This window comes from Rissa tridactyla, chromosome 1, assembly GCF_028500815.1.
Source record: "Rissa tridactyla isolate bRisTri1 chromosome 1, bRisTri1.patW.cur.20221130, whole genome shotgun sequence".
Lineage (NCBI taxonomy): Eukaryota > Metazoa > Chordata > Aves > Charadriiformes > Laridae > Rissa > Rissa tridactyla.
This window is the reverse complement of record NC_071466.1, coordinates 34,163,834-34,184,353: the sequence shown is the minus strand read 5'-3', so window position 1 is coordinate 34,184,353 and position 20,520 is coordinate 34,163,834. Positions and strand designations below refer to the sequence as shown.

The 20,520-nt window shown below is 37.8% G+C and overlaps 1 protein-coding gene across 8 annotated transcripts in view; it reads left to right on the top strand.

Annotated features, from left to right (window-relative positions):
• The window catches only part of LRCH1 (leucine rich repeats and calponin homology domain containing 1), a 139,326-nt gene that overhangs the window by 96,090 nt on the left and 22,716 nt on the right, over positions 1-20,520 (top strand). For all 8 annotated transcript variants that reach the window (XR_008468209.1, XR_008468199.1, XR_008468205.1 and 5 more), the window contains 4 exons: positions 413-460; positions 2,422-2,494; positions 15,755-15,864; positions 19,873-20,010. Coding sequence is in view for 2 of the 8 variants with exons in the window: in XM_054212804.1 (XP_054068779.1) it covers positions 413-460; positions 2,422-2,494; positions 15,755-15,864; positions 19,873-20,010 (369 nt within the window). In the remaining 6 variants the exon portion in view is untranslated. The remainder of the gene's footprint in view (positions 1-412; positions 461-2,421; positions 2,495-15,754; positions 15,865-19,872; positions 20,011-20,520) is intronic.

Sequence of the window (20,520 nt, the reverse complement as noted above, 5' to 3'; positions counted from 1 at the left end):
ATATTGCAATTATAAAATTAATTGGTTACAGAATACTTATCTTCAAATCTATATTAAAAATCTATATTTTCATGTTAAACTCTTGGTGACAGTTTAATTACAGAATCTGTAAGGCAAAATTGGATACTGCATTTGAACTAACAAATATTAAAAGCTTATAAATGCAGTTGTAATCACTAAGGACTGAAACTAAAAAATGTATGACAAATCTGTGCAAATAATTTCCACAAGGTTTTTTCAATGTCATTCAACTAGCAATAAATGTATTTATTATTCATGAAAATTAATTGTTTCAGTGAAAAAATGAATTACGTATCAATGTGTATCTGAGTATCACGAGTAAAATATCCTGTTGTGGTATATCACTAATATAGTTGGTGAAATGATCTTTTCTTTTTTTCCAATCACGCAGAATGATCTAATTGTTTGGAATACAAGTGGGCAAGCCTCTCACAATGAGGTAAGATGCTAGTGCGATTTGTTTGTCTCTTATATGTTTTATATGAATGGTTCGTATACTAATGTTGTGGTTTTGGCCGGATTGGCCAATCAGAATGACAGATAGCCCTCCGCACCCCCCCCCCACCCCCCCCCCCCCCCTTCAAAGAGAGGAGAGGAAGAGAGAAAGATTTACGAGTTTAGAAAAAGAACTAAAGTACTTTAATGAAAATAATAATAAATAAGGAAATAATAAATAATAATTAAAAAAAAGTATACAATATGTACAAAACCATATCCAGCTCCCAGGATGATGATCGCATCACCAGCAGGCACAGGGAAAGTCCCAGACTGGAGTCAGCGCCAGACAGGAGCTGATTTCCAGATCTGGAGTTAGGAATGCTCGGATCGGGATCAAATGGCAGACAAACAGACAGGGTCCTCCTTGGACGTTGGCCATTAAAGAAAGAGACTTGACCTTTTGATCCCTCAGCTAAGCGTGATGCAGATGGGATGGAATACCCTGTTGGTCAGTTTTGGGTCACCTGTCCTGTCCCCTCCTCCATACAGGTGTGACCCCTCAATGCTTTTCCGCTTCTGACCCTCTAACGGGGCAAATAACGAAGTTAGCTGACCTTGGTTTTTACAGCAATAAGTATAAGCGAGAGCCTCTGTGCATACCGTTCCTCGGTATATTCAGGTCTTATCACTCTGAGAGTGAACAGTTTCTGAACAATGTGCTGTTAATTTCAGACTTTAGTCAGTTAGAAGAGGCCCAGCTAAAAAGTAAAATTACAAATCAGAAAATTGGTTCTGTTTTACCTCAAACCAGGACACCTAAATGAAACATGTAATTGAATATCACAGAAAATATGACTGAGTTCATTAGTAATGGCTATGTGGCTTATTTGGCCTGTGGTTTATTCTTGTCGTCATAAGGATTTACTAGGGTATAAAAATATACTTTCTGATACAGCTGTTTGAGTTATGTAGTTTAGTATAAAACACATTTTTTTTTTTTTTACATTTTGTTTATTTGCTAGATTTTCTTTTTTTGACTGTTCTTGTTCCACAAGAGTTTCTATTGATTTCACTGCAGTTTGTTTTTGCACAGTTGTCATGTCCTTGGTTAATTTTCAGAGAAGAGTCTGATTTTTATTGATCCTATCACTTTCACAGTGCGAATCTCAGCAGAAAGTCAAAAAGGGAAACAGTAGGGAGCTCCTTATGGAGATTTTTTCCTCTTCCTTTTTTCTGTGCAGAAACAGGGCTTCTCCCTCTGCGTTGCAGTGTATATGAGCATCTTGAAAATTCATGAGGACCCAGCCACTTTCCACCAGTGTTGGTGAGGGGACTCCTATAGTTCCTGGCTCCCTGAGGAATCACTTTTTAAATAGGATTCCCATTACAGAGTTTGGTTATAGAACTCTTTCTATATTACCATTGGTGTTATGATGATTATACCTCACCTCCTGTACCCTGCTACTCCATTATTCTTGCTGCAACTGTTAGCATAGTTCAAGGTCAAGCACAGTCGTGCTCTGAGGTGTATGCATAACTTCCTCTTTTCTGCTTTTTATACAGAAATTCAGTGTTGCATAGAAAATACCGTGCAGAATGGTTTCTTTCTGTGAAAGAAACAAATGTATGTAAGAAAAAAAAAAAGTGGTTTTGCTTTGTTTTTCTAAATATACTAAGACACAAAAATCTATGTTTGATGGAACCAAGTGATTACATGAGAAAAAACTGAGAAATAATCGAGCTCGCTTATAGCTAGGAGGAATATCTTCAAGTCTTTGGTCAGAAACTCATCTTTTCCAGCAAAGGAATAGGACAGAATAAAAAAAGGGAGGCTACGTTGTCATCAGATTATGGTGGAATAGTTGCAGTGCGCAGCATTAACTTTTGCGTTTTATAGAATCAGTTGTGCTGAGATGTTCTGGATGTTACTCTGACTTACATATATGTTCTTTAATTACACAGAACAAAGATAAAAGTCCGACAATGTCTCCTACGACAAACACTACAATCCCTTTTGGCCTGAAGCCACGATCAGGTACTGTGGGAAAGAAAATTAACCAATTTGTGGGTACTTTTTTTTTCTTTTTTCACGTCTGTGTTATTAATAGTTGTCTGTACTTTTTTTCCCTTAAGAAGGCAGTGATGAAACATTTTCTATACAACAGTTAGAATAAGATTAGAACACTTTAAGGTTATAGGTTTGAATCAAGATTGAATTTGTAACAAATATGTATTTGGCGCATTATATATGGATCAAATTTTCATCCCTTCCTAATAAATCAGGTGTTTTATCAAATTATATATATGTTTTAAAAATATATGTGTGTTTATATAAATACACGTTTTATACATGTATACATATATATAATCTGTGCTAGCATAATCAGTGAAATATGATTTTTGCTCAATTGGCATGTAGTGATACAGTTTAGATTTGGCTGAATAATATATGTGAATAGTTAGGCTTGTTTGGAAAACGCTTTGCTCTGAAAATTGCTCATTGTAATGAGTCTTTCAGTAGTTATGCTTGTGTAAGGATCAAGCATTATAGGAAGATTAGATGTTTACTTCAGCCAGCGCTGAGTTTAATGAATTTGAAATGCACTAAATCTGCATAATCATCAATCCTTTAACAAGCAACAATTTATGAAAACAAACAAAACAGAAAGAAAAAACCCAACCCCCAAACCATTGATGCATTCGAGGGCTTGGATAACAGCTTCCTTTAAAAACAGGATTAGCTACAGGATTAAACTCAGTTTTTATCTTCTCTGTGCTGAGGTAGTCATGTTGTTAAGTCATCTCACATCACCTCTAAAGAATAACTGTAGTTTTTTCAGTATGTTTCAGCATCCTAAGACTAATCCTGGTTTCTCACATTCACCATAGATGCTTTTAATCAAGTGCTGGTAAACCACTACAAGCTTGTAGTTTCCATAACAAAATATCTTGGCAATAATGGCAGCAGTTTCACATTTGCATGTTTTAGAAATTGTACCCATAGATTTGTGGTTTTTTCTAAAAAAAAAAAAAAAGGTTTAAAAAGCAAAGAAGATGGTATTGAACCAACATTGTTTCATAAAGAAGATACTTTAAATTTCTCATGTATGTTAGTTATGATATGCAGTTTGACGGACCTGTTCAGTGGCATTTCTCTAGTTCTGAGTAGTTCTCGAACTTCTTGTTTGAGGGTTAGTTTAACGTACGCCTGTGAATCTTGGTGTATCAGTGTGCCAAGACGTCCTGTACTTAATGACTGTAATAGGTCAGAGCAAAATAGCCCAGTGAATCATTTTTTAGAGGGTTTCTAGGAAGACTGGATTGCAATGGTTGCAGTCCTTTGCAACAAATCCTTCAAGTCGCATGATGGAAGACCAGATGTGCACAGCTCCTACAGTTCTTCCCCCGTCTATATTGCAGCTGTGTACAGCCTCATTAAATACCAAAGTCTGTCGGTTCTAATCTGTTGATTTTCTGCACTGTACAAATTCAAATTAATATATTTGAATCACTTTGAGTATGCCGATGCTATAGTGTCTTTTGGTCACAGCTATGAGTTGCAGAAAACTTGATAACCTGATGTAGTTTTCCTTGCCAGATCATACACTACAGAGTCACCAACCGAGAGCCGTTACTGCACAGTCTTTCACCTCATCACATCCAGTTTCAGTCATGGGAATTTATGCCATGGGAAGACAGGGGAATTTGGCAATAGTAAAACTTTAGGTCCGACTTCAGATAAAAAGAAAGTATATTAGCTGCCTAGCACAATGTAACAAAATGCAACCCTGCAAAGAGTAGGGAAGCTGCATATTGTTTCCTCTCCTGCTCCCACCCTAGAACTTATGCTAACACATAAGAATAATTTACAGATAGAAGTAGCAGATGACTGAAAATACTGGCATGTTTCTCCCATTAAAGCTGGTTACCTTGCCATGTCTCTAGTTTCTTCAGTGTATTTCCTTTAAAACTCTGTGCAAGTTTTGTATGAGTTTGACCCATCCTATCACTGTTTGAATTTGTGTTTGTTAATTATATACTGCCTTATTGTCCTAGCGCTGAGCTAGTCTAGGGGTCTAGGAATTCTGTGATCCGGGAAAGTTTTTTCAGCTCAGTTTGTAGTTTATTTTAATAGCTTTTTACATTTAAGTTCTTCATGACCTTAGGGGAAACCTTAAAACTCATTAGAAATGAGTTTTAGCTATTTAACTTTATTAGAGCTTACATTTGAATTACTTGCTTCTATAAATCTTTTAAATCTGAGTGCAAGATTAAGAGAACATTAAAATGTCCTAACTGAAATGTGTACATCGTTCTCTGTGGAAAACATAGTGGCAAATTTTCAAGGAAAATATGTGCAAACATACTTTTCTGAAATTTGAGATTTTATTTTCACTGTGTTTATTTTCATCTATTTTAAATGAATGTTGCTTTCTATTTCACTGTTTTTCCCCCTCATTGTTTCATAATGATTTATGTCTCTTGGAAAGGTGAAAGTAAACTGTTCTAGACTTCTGGTAAGGATTCCAGTTTTTTGAAGTACATGCACAAATGGAAGTGCTTCCAGAGGATAAACCGCAGTGGCTTAAACTTCTGTGTCAGTACATACTGATATATGTTCAGGACTGAAGGTCCTTTTATTCTTTCATTTTAAAGCTAGGCAAAACATTGGGAAAATTCATATCTGATGGCTGACATGGTACCCAAAGAAAATGTTTTGAAAGGTAATGAACGTGTTTTGACTTCTTGACAGATTCTTTTCAAGGGTCAGATGCTACATAGGAGGTAAAAAGACAGAGGATTTTCTTAATTTTTCAGAATATTTCCTCCTGTATTTTAAATACTTTCATAGAGTATGGGCTTCTCAAATTCACATTAATTTTGAAAACTTTACAATATTACCATTGAAAAAACCCAACAATTACAAGTTTTCTTAGAACCGTAGTTTTGCTCTTGGGAGGTGCTTTTTATCTCGTAAAAGGGATCAGTCAAAATAGTTAATAAATTTAAACTCTTTGATCGTGAATTGATTAAAATGTTCAGAGTGGTGCTAATTGTTGAAACTGAGTGTTTCTTGCAGTTTCTTGCCACGGTATCTTTAATGTGCCAAACCTTGAAACCTGAGCATCTACTAATACATCTTGCAGTACTCAAGAATATTTTTTGCTTTTGTTCTGTGACATTTTGAGGTCGCTGTGTTTCATAGTTTCTGCTGAACAAGGTAAAAAAAAAAATAAATTGTACCTTCAGAAGCTAAAAGAAGCACTGACAAATCTCAATCACAAAGCAGTTTGTCTTGTGAAGAGTTGTTCCCTTACGCAGGTGTTTACATAGCATATCTTACTTGTGAATCCAGTGTATTTATTTCAATAACTTGTAGAGGATTTCCGCTCCCTGGAAATGTTCAAGGCCAGGTTGGATGGGGCTTTGAGCAACCTGGTCTAGTGGGAGGTGTCCCTGCCCATGGCAGGGGGTTGGAACTAGATGATCTTTAAGGTCCCTTCCAACCCAACCCATTCTATGGTTCTGATTTGAAGCCCAGCATTAGTATCTGTAGACGTGCTCGCCTCACCGTCTTTCAAGTTTGTTGAAACACATAATGATCATTAGAACCTGGCATTTTTCCCTCCTTTGAGTGCTACTTACTGTTTTTCTGATCTCTGGATATTTATTATTTCCATTTGTGTTCTTACCTAACAGCACTATCTGTTTTCTTTGGAAAATGATGAGAATCCTAATTGCCAGCATAATTAAAGACTGTTTACCATTTGCCATAAATCCACGTTCTCTTACCCAGTGTTGACTCTGCTTGGAACTTAAGTTGTGCTGACTCTCAGGTTCAGCCGATCTGGTGGCCCAACAGCCAGAAGCAGTAAACTGTCTTTGGAAAAAGACATGACTAAAGGGAGCGAGCTCTTGAATGGTTGAGTGTAGAGAGAAGTTTAAGGTGAAGTTTTATATGACACTGTCTGAATTATCATCATGTTAATACAGATTCCAGAATTGTGGGAAGGAGGAAGTCTATGTGATAAAGTTCCTTATGATTATTTATTTGGAGTGGTATAAAATAGGGACTTTCTGTGCTTACTGAAACTTTACCTTTGACTTTCTTCTAATATTAAATGGTTTTAGCTGCTTTTTGATCTACATAGTAATTTTAAATTGATTTAGGGTTATGGGATAGCATTTAGAGTAGAGTTTATAATCTCCAGCTTAGTTTGAGGTTCATGAATGTTGCTTGTGTGTTGGATTCAGTAGTTAAAACACGGAAATATATGTGGAAAACCGAGAAATGAGTGAGTTCGTAATTGTTGCATCAGAAGTGGTAAGGAACATTGTGATGAGATACAAGAAAAACTCATTAATTAGTGACATCATTGTGAAGGGCAGAGAAGGAGAGATTTAAATTTTGTGTCAGAAAATAGGAAACCAGTGGGAAGCTTTGAAAGGAGGGATGACATGCTGAAGAGAAGCAAGGAGGAGATATTTTAAGGATGTCAGTGTCCAGTTCTGAAACACTGCAGAATGGAGGTTTGAGGAAAGCTTGGGCGGAAAGCCTTGCCACACTCGACAGGAGACAGAAGTGCAGAGTAGATGTGGTGAAGAAGGAATAAAAAAGTCTGCTGAAGGATTTGAGGAACAAATAAGAGGTGTTGTCATGACTACTTGAAGGAGAGAAGGCAGAATGGTTGGAAAACAGGGACTGTATTGCTGTCCAAGTTTAGCTCTGTAGTGAATTGATGGGTGGTCATGAACTGTATGCGTGACATGCTTTTTACAGTCATCTGGTGAACAGTCTCCACGCTCTGTTGCAGCTTCTGTAGACATTTGCAATTTTGCATGCTTTAGGGAGCCCAGTTGGATCATTACTGAATTTATGCTTATTAGAAGACTGTCTACAGTGCAGGTTTGCCAAGGCTTGTGGTGCAGACTCAGGATCACCCTGTAGAGGTATTGTATGTCTGTTCTTGTCCCTGGAAAGTCTGTAAAAGTTGTGGAGAACCAAAACTTTCCTCGGGTGGTGGCCCCATTGTAGGTTTGGACTTATTGCTGGGGGGGGGAAGTCAACAAGAAATAAAAGCAGTGCTGCATGTGCTATTGAGTGAATTAAAACAAAGGGAAAACATCTGTAGTACATACAGAACGCATTTCAACAGAATGAGAATCCAAGGGATTAATGTAGTTGCTACTTAACAAAATCAGTTAGGAAGTTGTAATGTAATACTGTTTTTATATGGGTGTGTAAATTTTCTTTGGGGGAGAAGGTGTTCTTATTACGTAGTTACAAAAAATACCAAAATGCTTATTCTCTGAACTTTTCCTTGCTGAAGCTTCACAACTGATATTACCTTTTGATTCACAGAGTCTCAAGGTACTCATCAGGCTATAATATGAAATCTATGGGTACTTTTTCTTAAAACTTGATTGTAAACAAGTTGTGTGAAGTGCTATGGTTACAATGATCTTGCTAAGCTTAACAGCTTTAACTGCACATATAATGTGTGATATGCAAGTACTAACATATAACTTCTCGTTCTTTTTATTCTGCGCCATCTTTCATTCTTTTTTCAAAAATTACGCATTTTGTATTAATCACCTTTGAATTACATCTTTGTCATTACCATACAATCCTAATGCCATATCTGAACTGCTGCTGCCCCCTTTTATCCCCTCGCTGGTCCTTACACCACCGTGGTTGGACTGGCTGTCACTCCCCTCCAGCAGACCCATCCCTCAGTCTTCCTCCTATCTCCTTCAACACACTTACACAGGCACAAACATGGGACAACTTTAGCTACAGTATCCCATCTGAAGGAGACAGTGACAATGGTAGGTGTTCCATATATAATTTACTTAATTTTGTGTTTTCAGAAACCTTGAATATATGGCAAATGCCCCTTGTGGCTAAGGATGAAAACAGTACTCTTGAGGGGATGTTTATAAGACTAAATACCTCAGAGGGTGCACAGTAATTTACTGTAGAATATGTGCTATCAAAAGTAAATGAGTGAAGAGTGTCACTGTTTTCAAGTCTGGCAAAACAGCTTTTCCCATGATATCCACTCCAGGAACTGTTTCCAACATAGGTTTATTTACTTGCTTTACTTTCAAGGGTTTATAAAAGTTGTACTCCAACAGAAATTAATTTTGCTGCTATCTTTTCTGCATTTTTTGTTTATTATATTTTTTGATAGACACTGACTGTTAATAAAAATACCCTCCAATCTGCAGTTATTGATGCAGGTGCATAACTAACTTAATTAGAAGAGGAATCCATGAAGAAACAAAGCTGAAACAATCAGCTAAGCAAAAACAGTGATTTCTGTCCAACAGAAACTGTTATTAAGCTGTCGAACTTCTCTGTGCGTAGTGAAGGTCGGGTGCATTAGTAGATGTTGTTACTGCTTCTTTTGTTTGTTTTTTCTCCAGGGTGTTACTGTCGTAGTACATTGAGTCTTGGCACTAATATGCAAAGCTGGCCGTGGTTGGGCTATCAGAGTCATCTACTGTCTTAATAGTTAAATGTCAGATGGAAGAAACACAACCTAGACAATTAAACAAAATATTTGATAGGCAATAGGACTAAAATAGGATGTTGTTCTTCCAGATGCCCTATATTAGAAGGATGTTTAAGTACTGGAAGGCAATGAAACTGTCAAAAGCATCAGATTGAAACCAAGACCAAAAATCTTGTGTATTTGATAAATGCCAACATTTAGTTTAGAATGCCTACATTCTTAGTTCAGTTCCTTAGTTGACAATACTCGCTATTGCTACCGTCTTCTTGATTATAAAACCATAGAAAACAGCATATGTAAGAAATCAGCTCCATAAAGGATATGAGTATGGAATGTAAGAATTGTGATAACGGTAAGTTGAAAAACTGTATTTAGTTCATGATGGTATGAAACTAGCTTGACATTTCACTGATGAATATTCTAACAGAGGAAAGGGAAAGCTAGAGGTACTTCTAGCAGTGCCAAATTTGATGTCTGTTAATCTAGATTTGTTGGTGTTTTAGTCTTCTAAATGAAATGAGCAGTGTAGACTGGCCTGTGCTTCTGCATTTGGAACAGATGTCTCATGTCATTAGAGCTTAAGGCAAATGCACATATTAGTGTTTGTTACCTTGGGCTGTAACAATAGAAAACTGCTTTTACAACTATTTTTTTTTAAATCACGACTGTTGCCTTTATGTTTAGAGTTTATCTAAGGTTTATCGTCCTATGGTAAGAAGCAAAGCAGAGACCATTCTCTGTCACTGAGGTTAGTTGGCACAGCATGATCCAAATCTATACATAAGCACTCTTACTTTCCGAAACTGGATGGCTGCATTTAAGCTGCCTTTGGGGAATATCATTTGCCTGTGCTATTCCTTGAGCTATACCAAGACATTGTATAGAAGAGAGATGGGTTTGCACAGACCAAAATTTTACCAGGAAGCCACAACGTTAACAGAATCGACGTGTTCTGGCCAGTGCTTAGGATCCATGCACCAGTCCTGTGTAGTTTGCTGGTATAGGTGTCGCCTTTGATATAGAAATGTCATGCATCAATGTAACATGTTAATATTTCATATCATCTTTAATGCAATTATGTGGCAACAGCTCTGTAATAGAGGAGGCTAAGTCCAGAATTTATGGGATGTTATAAGGCTTGGAACAGACAGGTCTCCCAAGACCAATGGCCATGCCATTATGGAGGCTTTGGTTTAGCAAATAACTTCACTGTTACTTAAATTTGGACTGAATAAATCAATCAAAGAGAAATCTAACTATAAACTTCTAGCCTGACTTCATCTTTCCCTGTCATTAGTCCAACCTTCTCTTTGTCTATTGTTTTTAGAGTCAGGTTAAATAATTTTGTTGTTTAGCTGAGGGATAATGTTGTCAAAATAAGTACTTGGGGCACTAAATACCTTGATGTGCTATAAATACTGCACCTGTGTGCATTGTAACTCAGTACAAAAATGAAAATTTTCACAAGGAAGTTTGTCCTTGACTGTGGTATGTTGAATACATATCCTGTTATTAACTATTAGCCATTTAACTTGTTGAGAAGTGTACAAAGTACCATTAAAAAAAAACAAAACCAAAACCAAACAACCAAACAAAAAACAAACGATTGGAACAAGCATTACCTAATAACTTCAGCCATGGGTTCAGAAAGCAGGAACTCACTATTGGAAAGAGTGAAAACCAGACCTTCAGGTGTGTGTGAGGTGTGGGCTCCCCTTGCTGGAAAACATGTGTAATGCAGAGAAGCAAGCAATACATGGGACTGGCAAAACTTTCTGTATTAGAACATTTTTCTTTAAACTCAGTATATAACTGAAGCTTTTATAACTAATGCTTCTGAGTGTGGGGGTTTTTTTTGTTTTGTTAGTTTAAGCAATTAAACGTATTTTATTTAGAAACTTTTAATTGTAGTTTCCCACTGCCTTGAGATTAGCCTGCCTTTTTCCTCATGGTGGAATATGCCTCATGAATAGAATTGAATCCGTAATGTTGATATTTACTTTTCATTAACAGATGTTGAAAGCGTGCTTGGGACGTTCATATTGACTTAGCAAAGGCCTAAACAAAGATAGCTGTGGCCAAACTGAATGAAGTCCATGAGAATACGCTGATACTTGCAAAATTGAACATAAATATGAGCTAATGCTTCCGTAGAGAAATTTTTGAAATGTTGCTGCTACTAATAAAGCTCCAGTAGCATTTAAATACCATTTAAATATGGTATTGCTCTTCAAACATGGTTTTACTATGTGTTTCAGCTGTGAGAGGCAGCAAAGCTCAATTGTTAGAGTTGTACAATGAACTATTTCTAAAATAAAAATCTTAGAAATCGCAACTACTGTTTTTAAGAAATGTGATAAGAGATTTTTATTTCACCTCTTAAAACTTTAGGAGCCGTCTCCAATAAATTGTTACAGAGTTGCTAATGCAGAAATTTTAAAGCAGTACAATTGTAATAGAAGTCCTGGGTAAGAGTTTCTGCACTTTGAAAACTTGGGAGTTGATTTTGTTATTATTGTAGCTGTCCTAAATTATATGATTTATTAAATAGTGTTTTAGATATTTATGATTGTTTAATTTTCACCATATATAAGTGCTTTCATCAGAAATTTACCAATGTATTAAGTAATTTAAAATTATCTGTATCAGTAGATAATGCTTTTGAAATGGCGTAGTTAAATCAGTTATATGGATTGTAACACTCCATAACAACAGTAGTTACAGCTGTTAACAGCCTTTGTGTGTTTGGTTATGTGCAGTCATATTTATACATATTCCTCTCTACAAAATATTAAGAAGCACATATCTACTGATACGCCGTGCTCTCGAAATAGAGTTCTGTTCCTAGCTTGCAGTTTGTCTTCTACAAAGGCAAAGATTAAATGTCAATACAACTGTGCATCTGAAGGCATGGCTCTGCTACTCTCATGTTAAGTGTGGGAGGTCAGCATAATGAATGTTTTTAGTTACGATGTGTGCACCTCTGTGTTGATCCTTCTGAATGGTGACACCAGTGAAGCTATGAAGTCTGCCTGGAGAAGGGAACTGAGCTGCAGTTGGTATCTGTACTTCTGTCATAGAATCATAGAATCTTCATGGTTGGAAGGGACCTTTGAGATCATCGAGTCCAACCAAACAACCTACAATCTCTGCCACTAGAGCATGCCCTGAAGTGCCACATCTAGACATTTCTTAAATACCTCTAGGGATGGTGACTCAACCACCACCCTGGGCAGGCTGTTCCAGTGCCTGACCACGCTTTCAGTAAAGTAATTCTTCCTAATATCTAATCTAAACCTCCCCTGCCGCAGCTTCAGACCATTTCCTCTGGTCCTGTCATTATTCACTTGGGAGAAGAGGCCAACACCCACCTCTCTACAGTCTCTTTTCACGTAGTTGTAGAGGGCAATGAGGTCTCCCCTCAGCCTTCTTTTCTCCAAGCTAAACATGCCCAGCTCCCTCAGCCTCTCCTCATATGACCTGGTCTCCAGACCCCTCACCAGTCTGGTAGCTCTCCTCTGGACACGCTCCAGCACTTCAATGTCCCTCTTGTACAGAGGGGCCCAGAACTGAACACAGAACTCAAGGTGAGGCCTCACCAGTGCCGAGTACAGAGGCACCATCACTTCCCTGCTCCCGCTGGCCACACTATTCCTGATACAAGCCAGAATGCTGTTGGCCTTCGTGGCCACCTGGGCACACTGCTGGCTCATGTTAAGCTGGCCGTCCACCAGCACCCCCAGGTCCTTTTCTGCTGGGCAGCTTTTCAGCCACTCTTCCTCAAGCCTGTAGCGTTGCTTGGGGTTGTTGTGACTGAAATGCAGGACCCGGCACTTGGCCTTATTAAACCTCATACAGTTGGCCTTGGCCCATCGATCCAGCCTGTCCAGGTCCCTCTGTAGAGCCTTCCTACCCTCAAGCAGATCAACACTCCCTCCTAGTTTGGTGTCGTCTGAGAACTTACTGAGGGTGCACTCAATCCCCTCATTCAGATCATTGATAAAGATATTAAAACAAAACTGTCCCCAAAACTGAGCCCTGAGGGACACCACTGGTGACCGGCCGCCAAGAGGATTTCACCCCATTAATCACAACTCTCTGGGCACGGCCATCCAGCCAGTTTTTAACCCAGTGAAGAGTGCACTTGTCTATGCCATGATTTGCCAGCTTCTCCAGGAGAATGCTGTGGGGGACGGTGTCAAAGGCCTTACCAAAGTCCTGATAGACAACGTCCACAGCCTTCCCTGCATCCAGAAGGTGTGTCACATGGTCACAGAAAGAGATCAGGTTGGTTAAGCAGGACCTCCCCTTCCTAAACCCATGCTGGCTGGCCTTGATCCCTTGGCTACCCTGCACTTGCCGTGAGAGCTCACTCAAGATGATCCTCTCCATGATCTTTCCTGGTACTGAGGTCAGGCTGACAGACCTGTAGTTCCCTGGATCCTCCTTCTGACCCTTCTTGTAGGTGGGTGTCACATTAGCCACCCTCCAGTCATCTGGCACCTGCCCTGTTGACCAGGATTGTTGACAAATGATGGAGAGAGGCTTGGTGAGCTCTCCCGCCAGCTCCCTGAGTACTCTTGGGTGAATCCCATCCAGCCCCATAGACTTATGTGTGTCTAGGTGCAGAAGCAGATCATTGACTACTTCGTCCTGGATTATGGGTGGGTTGTTCTGCTCTCCAGCCTTATCTTCCAGCTCAGGAGGCTGAGCACCCTGGCGATAGCTGGTCTTGACTGTTGAAGACGGAGGCAAAGGCGGCATTAAGTATCTCAGCCTTCTCCTCGTCATTGGTTGCAACTTCCCCCCCCGCATCCAGTAAGGGATGGAGATTCTCCCTGGCTTTCTTTTTGTTGATGTATTTATAAAAGCTTTTTTTGTTGTCCTGCACGTTCTCTCCGGGACACTGTCCCAGTCTGCCAGTGGGATTTCTGATGACATTAAAAAGGATAAAGTTTGCTAACTTAAAACTGTAATACTTAGCTGTTCTATTTAAAATCAATTTTGTTTAACAAATAGCCTTTAATATGGCATTTCCCAATATTACTGATTTAACAGTAGTGTAGCAAATTTCAGTTGCCTGTGAAAAGTTAAAACTATGACTATGTGAGTCAAGTAGTGGAAGGAAGCAAGCTTAGTAACTGGCCATGGTTTGTTCTGTCTTGATGCCTCAGATAAGTAACCTAAAGATATGTAAGAAATTTGTTGCCTTAAGCTCCTTTTTTAGTAAATAAGGGAAAGAACTGCTGCCTGTTGGCCGAACTGCTTTAGGTGGTGGTCTGTCTGTCCCTTTGGATAGAGAAGTAGCTTAGATTATTAATTTTGCTACTTAACCAACCTGCGTACAGTTAGGTGAGATTCCTGGTGACTAGATTTGTCTGATATTTCAAAGTATTTCTCCTACAAAGCCTTTGTCTTGTTTATCTGAGCCCTAGGTGTCATAGGGTACAATTTTGTATGTTGGCCCTGAACTGATTTGAGGGCTTCATTAAACAGTTTACTTTTAGTCAGAATGTAGATGAAATTTCATTCTACCAGGAGTTCAATTTTTTGTTACATATTTTGAGGACAGATTTTTAAAGTTCAGCCTGTTACCTAAATCACAACAAAAATAAAATGACTGACGTGCCACAATTTTTAATGGAACGTCAGAATTACTATGATAACACCCATACGTACCTTTCTAAGTTTATAAGAATAATTCAACATTTTTCACTCCTCTGGAGGTGCTATTGGCAATTCATACGCTTCAGATTTTCTCCTCTTCCTGTACTGTTACTTATCGACCCAGAAATTAATCTCTCTTTCTTTAATGGCCTTAAATTAACAAAATTGACACTGAGCATAGCTCTATGTAAAAACTGAGGTTTCTAGGCTTTGTACTTTCCACCCAGTTGATTGAGACTGAGGGTGTCATGTTGCATTCAGAAGGAGAAAGGCGGGAAAGTAATAATACAAAATGCTTCTTTCTTTTAAGCAGTATCATTTTCCATAATAATCAAGTTGGCCCATCATTTGAGTGGCAAAGAGGTGACGGTTGTGTTTTGACCGTACACCTTGTTCTTCAGAACCAGTCACAACAGTCATTGATCACAAAAAAAAGGAAGCGTAGAGGTGGCATATATGCAGAGATTTCATGTAATTATTTCAGGGAACTATATGTGGGCAAAGTGATCCAGTCGACAGAACTAGGGTTGGTGGGAGGGAGTACTGCAAAGAGTTTGTGCAATGCTGCATTTGCAACACGACTTTAATGTAGGCAGACTTATTGAATGGCTAAGTCTGCCTACGTTGGTCTTTGTTTGGTGGGTGGTTGTTTTTTTTCAGTATAACCTTATCTCGTAAGCAGTTTGTCCTGTGTAGGAAGATGCTTGTCACAGCTTGTTACACAATTCAGCATCTTTTAGGAGAGGGTTCTACTTAAAGGAATAAGAAGTGTTTCCTGACAGTTTAGATGCAAAGTTTTATACAGATCAGAGTCTCTAAGGGACATTGTCGATGCTTAATAATCAGAAAAACCTTGCCTGTTGAGATTAGGATTTGGTTGAAAAATTATGCACTCCATTGATGGCACATGATGCTGTTCAGAGCAATATCCAGAAAATATCCACTTATGATTGTAATCCAAGATCCATGTTTTTTCTGTCCACCTGAGGACAGAGAAATTTTCTAATAGTTTTTGCTGGAAGCAGTGCCTAAGGATTTAGCTTCATTTAGAAATTAATAAATCAAGGTGTTCTTTTTTAAACTAAAATCTGTCTTTTTTAAAATCACAGTGTTCTTAAGACCACAAAGAAATCTGGAGTCCATAGACCCACAATTCACAATTCGAAGGAAAATGGAGCAGATGAGAGAAGAGAGAGAGCTTGTGGAACAGCTGCGTGAGGTATGTGTTAGTAGAATTGACTTGTGCTGCTGGAATGTACTTTTTCACTTTTCTTTGGGAAAGTTGTCTAAGTAGGAGAATATTAAAAAGGTTAAATGAGGCAATATTACTTCTGCAAATTGCATTGATGAGACTATTCCTGAAGTGCTTTATCACGGTCAGATGCCTGTACTTCAGAAAAAGTTTTAATGGGAGTTACCTGAATTGACATACAGTTAAGCAACATGCCTTGCACTGGTGGAATTAAGAATTTCTTTAATTTCATCAGAAAGGATGAAGTGATCGCTTAAGAGGTAGAGAGGTTTAGAAACTATTACTTTACAGCTGGAGAAGACTTCAGTCTAGCAAGTAAAAGGCATAATGAAATCAATTAGTTAAAGCTGAAGTTAGAAATTTTTTTTTTAAAAGCAGATAAGTAATGCTTGAAACAACTTTCTTAGAGATGAAGTGAGTATTTCATCACTTGAAGATCTGAATATACAAAATGGTGTCCTCGTATATTGTCTTGAATATAGAAGGTAGAGCCTGATGCAAAAATTGCTGCACGTAGTTGCATAGTGTCTGTGTCACACATCTAATACCTAGGTAGTGCTATTTGTGTGACATCTATTTGTGTCAAAAAAAAAAAAAAGATGACTGCCTTTGCTGCAAGGAATGTTGTGAGCCTGAACCTGTCAAGGTTTCCAGTTATATTGTGTTACCAACAGAAGGGATGGTATCGTTGCACTCCTAAACGCAGTGAAAGTCCTGGAAGTGTGGTAAGTGACTTTGATACCACAACTGAATTACAAGATCATTTGTTCTTATGTCATTAGCTTCATGGAATGACTAATGCCAAAATTATTCATTTATTTTAAATAACGTGTCTTTTAATATTTAATTTTAAAGCAAGAGGATTCACTTTTTTTCTCCTTACCAAGTAGTGTTTAAAAGGCGGGTTGTTTAATGTAGAACTATGAGGACTTTTACATCTTCATTCTCTTACCTTAGGCCCTCACCTGCTTTAAGTCTGGATTAATCTTACTTTGTCTTGCTGAATTTCTGAACAGAACAGATCTTGTTGAAGATTCAGTGTAGTTGATTGAATGTTGTATACTACCAATTCTAAATTTGGGTGGTGCCAAAAGGATAAGATGCAGGAATTAGATGAGATAGACTTATTGGTAATAGAGAAAAAAAACAGAATTAGCAGTCATAAACTGCAGTAGAATGTAGTTCTTCTGAGGATAGTCTAGTCAGCAGCATCAATGCAGCTTTTTATGTTTCTTTTAAGAGTTGCCACAAGTATGTAGCAAGTCCCCAAGTAATTGTTCATAAAAATAATGTCCTCAAGGTTCGTGCCTTGTGCATTATTTCAGCTAATTCTCACAGTGAAAAGTAGAACAAGGTTACTCACCATATCAGGCAAGGAGACTTAGTGAGGCTCCCCCTACGCTGTATTATTATTAGGTATTACCAGTAATACTGGTTTAATATGTTATTGACCTTCAGCTCCATGCACTATCTTTGCCCTGAAGCATTGTGTCTTGTAATGAAAGTTCTGTTGTCTCTTGCGAGAAGTTTGATTACAAGCCAAAGAGTGGTGACAGAAGCTGGAAGACTGGCCCCGTTTGTAAGCTCATAGTGAGATTTTTTTTTTTTGAATTAGTGAAGTTTACTCTGGTATACGGTGTCCTTTAGTGAGAGAAGCAACCTCCAGACTATCTCATTATGTACCGTACAAGAAAATAGCCCAGAACATATAGGTCATTAAGTTCATACTTACTGAATAAACATATCTGTTAGTATATTTTGCTTTTTAATTGTTTCATGGTATGTTAGAATTTAGTGAGACTCCACAGAACCTGAAGCTCTAATCAAGTTGGGCACTAAACAGCAAGGAACAACTATTAAAGTTCCATATTTAGAAATCTAAATGCACAGTTACTTATAGTTCAACCACTTCACCTGGACCATGTATTGTGAGAACATTGGTGTTTCTTCCATACATTCCCCCGTTCTCTTTAGAATGGTGTGTTTTTACAGCAATTGTTCCATTTCTTAAAACTTTTTCTTCAAAGATACACTTTTTTTCCTCCATGTGGGCCATTTGATTTTGTATACATCCATGGTTGCTTCAGACAGTTGTCATTTCGAGAGTGATTCGCCGCTTACTTTTGAGCTACAGAGTCTAGCAAGAAATACCGATTGATTTTTGCCACTCAAGGGCTAAATATTCAATAGTTTTGACATGCTAAGTGGAACAAATTGTCTGCTGCTCTAGTATGGGTGATTTTGAAAAAGTGAGTAGTTCTTCAATGGCGACAGCATTGACGGAGAATTTATACACTTCTTGAAGTCTTCAGTTTTAATTAAATCGAGTCTCAAACCATGAACTGACATTGAAATAGTGTTGTAGGTGTGCTGTGCTCATAAAAAATAAAAAGCACCCCGATCTATACTGAGTAGTCTCCCAACAGGCAAATCATAGGAGAAGGAATTTTTAATTCATTAACGTATATAAACCTGTTTGTAACACATTTGGAAAAAAGTCTCAAATGTATTCTTAATGTATAACTTTCTGTACATATCTCATATACCAAAAATGTTTTCTAATGTATGAATTAATCCAAGGTGAAAGCAAAACATTAGTACGCATGATGCACTCCCTGTTTGGCACTTGTGGGACCGTACATGTGAGTACTAAAGTAGCATGTCTAGGAGAAGGAAAACGGGGGAAATATAATGAAACCCCAGAGTGAGTTCAGTGGAAGATATTTCATGGTGAGGGCACCCAAACAAAGGTTGTATGAAGAAGCAGCTAAGAGCTGGATTTCTTTTGCTTGGAGAAGAGTGCTGAGAATACCATATGACTGTCCTCAGCTGCCTGGAGGGTGGTAATAGAGAAGATGAAGCCAGGCTTTTTAAAGATGCATAAAGAACAAGGGGACATGGCACAAATTGCAGAGAAAGAAATTTGAAGTAGCTATACGGAGAAAATTCTTTGTAATAAGGATAGTGAAACACTGAACAAGGTTGCCTGGGATCTCCTTCCTTGCAGATATCCAGAGCTTAACTAACCAAGGCTCTGATCTCATTTCAAATTTGTTAGACGAGGTGACCTTTAGAAATCCCTTCCAACTTACACTCTCCTTTGATTCTAAAGAGAATAACCTATTTTCATCTAGAACACCCAGCATAGATTGAGGTAATGTATTAATAGAGAATAATGACTTTAAGGAGCTTCAACTAGGAATAGGAAATATCTATTTTAAGGTAATGGAAATAATCTCTGAGGGTTAATCTAAGAGTTATCTCAAAGTATAGTGTCGGAATGTTTTCAAGATTGGAGCACAATTTAGGAAACTCATCATATGCAACAATTTTATTGTAGGAGTTTTTTTCTGGAAAATTCTCAAATGTTTTCAAAGTATTTTATTTTGCGATATCAAATTCTTTTCAGTGAGACTTTGATTTTACTTTACAAGTATGCAAAAATTCTCTTCTAAATCTCAATGTTTTGCCATGCCTTTCTGATCGCTCTAATACTTCCTAAGTAATTTTTAGGCTACTAAAGAAAGATTGCCTTTTATTGTCCACTTGTACAGTTATTAACACAATGTGGTTCTGATTCAAAGTGCTGATGATAAAGAAAATTTGAGATGTGCAAGTTGAAGACTTGAGGGAATGGTGAAAAGAAGGAGCCACATGTAGTGCTATCCCATGGCTAATTGCATGCATATGTGGTTTTATGTGTATGTATAAAAATAAATGTGTATTATGACAGCAGCATTTGAAGTGTTGAGTTCTTTTAAAGGAGTTTACATAATTCAGTGACCAACATAGAGTAGAGTGGGTTCGGTTTTAGTTTTTAAAGAATTAGTTGTGTAAAGGTAGCACGTTTCTTGATAAAACAGAACTCCAAAACTGGCTGTGTCTACAACATGGGAGAAGATGAGGATATATATTCCCTTCTTTTCCCCTTCATCCATTTCCATGTTAAAGTGTGTATGTGTTCTTCATTTGCAGAACATTGAAACAAGACTAAAGATTTGCTTGCCTGAAGACTTGGGATCTGCTCTGATGGATGGTGTGGTTCTCTGCCATTTAGTAAATCACGTTCGTCCTCGGTCTGTAGGAAGTATTCATGTACCTTCACCAGCAGTAGTAAGTTGAATGTTTCTTGCTACGTTGGGGTGGCAGGGAATGTTAAAAAGGAAAATGTTAAGGAAATGTTTAAAATGTATAATGTTATAATGTTAAAATGTATAATGTTAAAGGAAAGGTTTAAAAAATTACTGGTTTATTGGCAAATGATATTTGGTTACATCAGCCAGGTTGCTGTTCAATTAATGTTCTTTGCTGTCAGGGGCAACATTTACATTATTATAAATTCAAATGTTCACTAATTTCTATGTAATATATATATTAGTGTATATTTGTGTGTGTGTATATATATAATTATCCTCCTCCTCTGATCTAGCAAGAGATCAAATATTTTTCATAATGGCCTTTTTATTCAGTATGCTATGAAATAATATGTTTACAAGATTTTATTGTAGGAGACCCTTTTGAAAAGAAAATTAGCCCCTTGTTTGTTGGTTGAAGAAATATGAGGTTAACTTTAGCAATGTCTGGCTTAGCAGATGTCATGTAACTAAAGCACTTGCAGCGCTG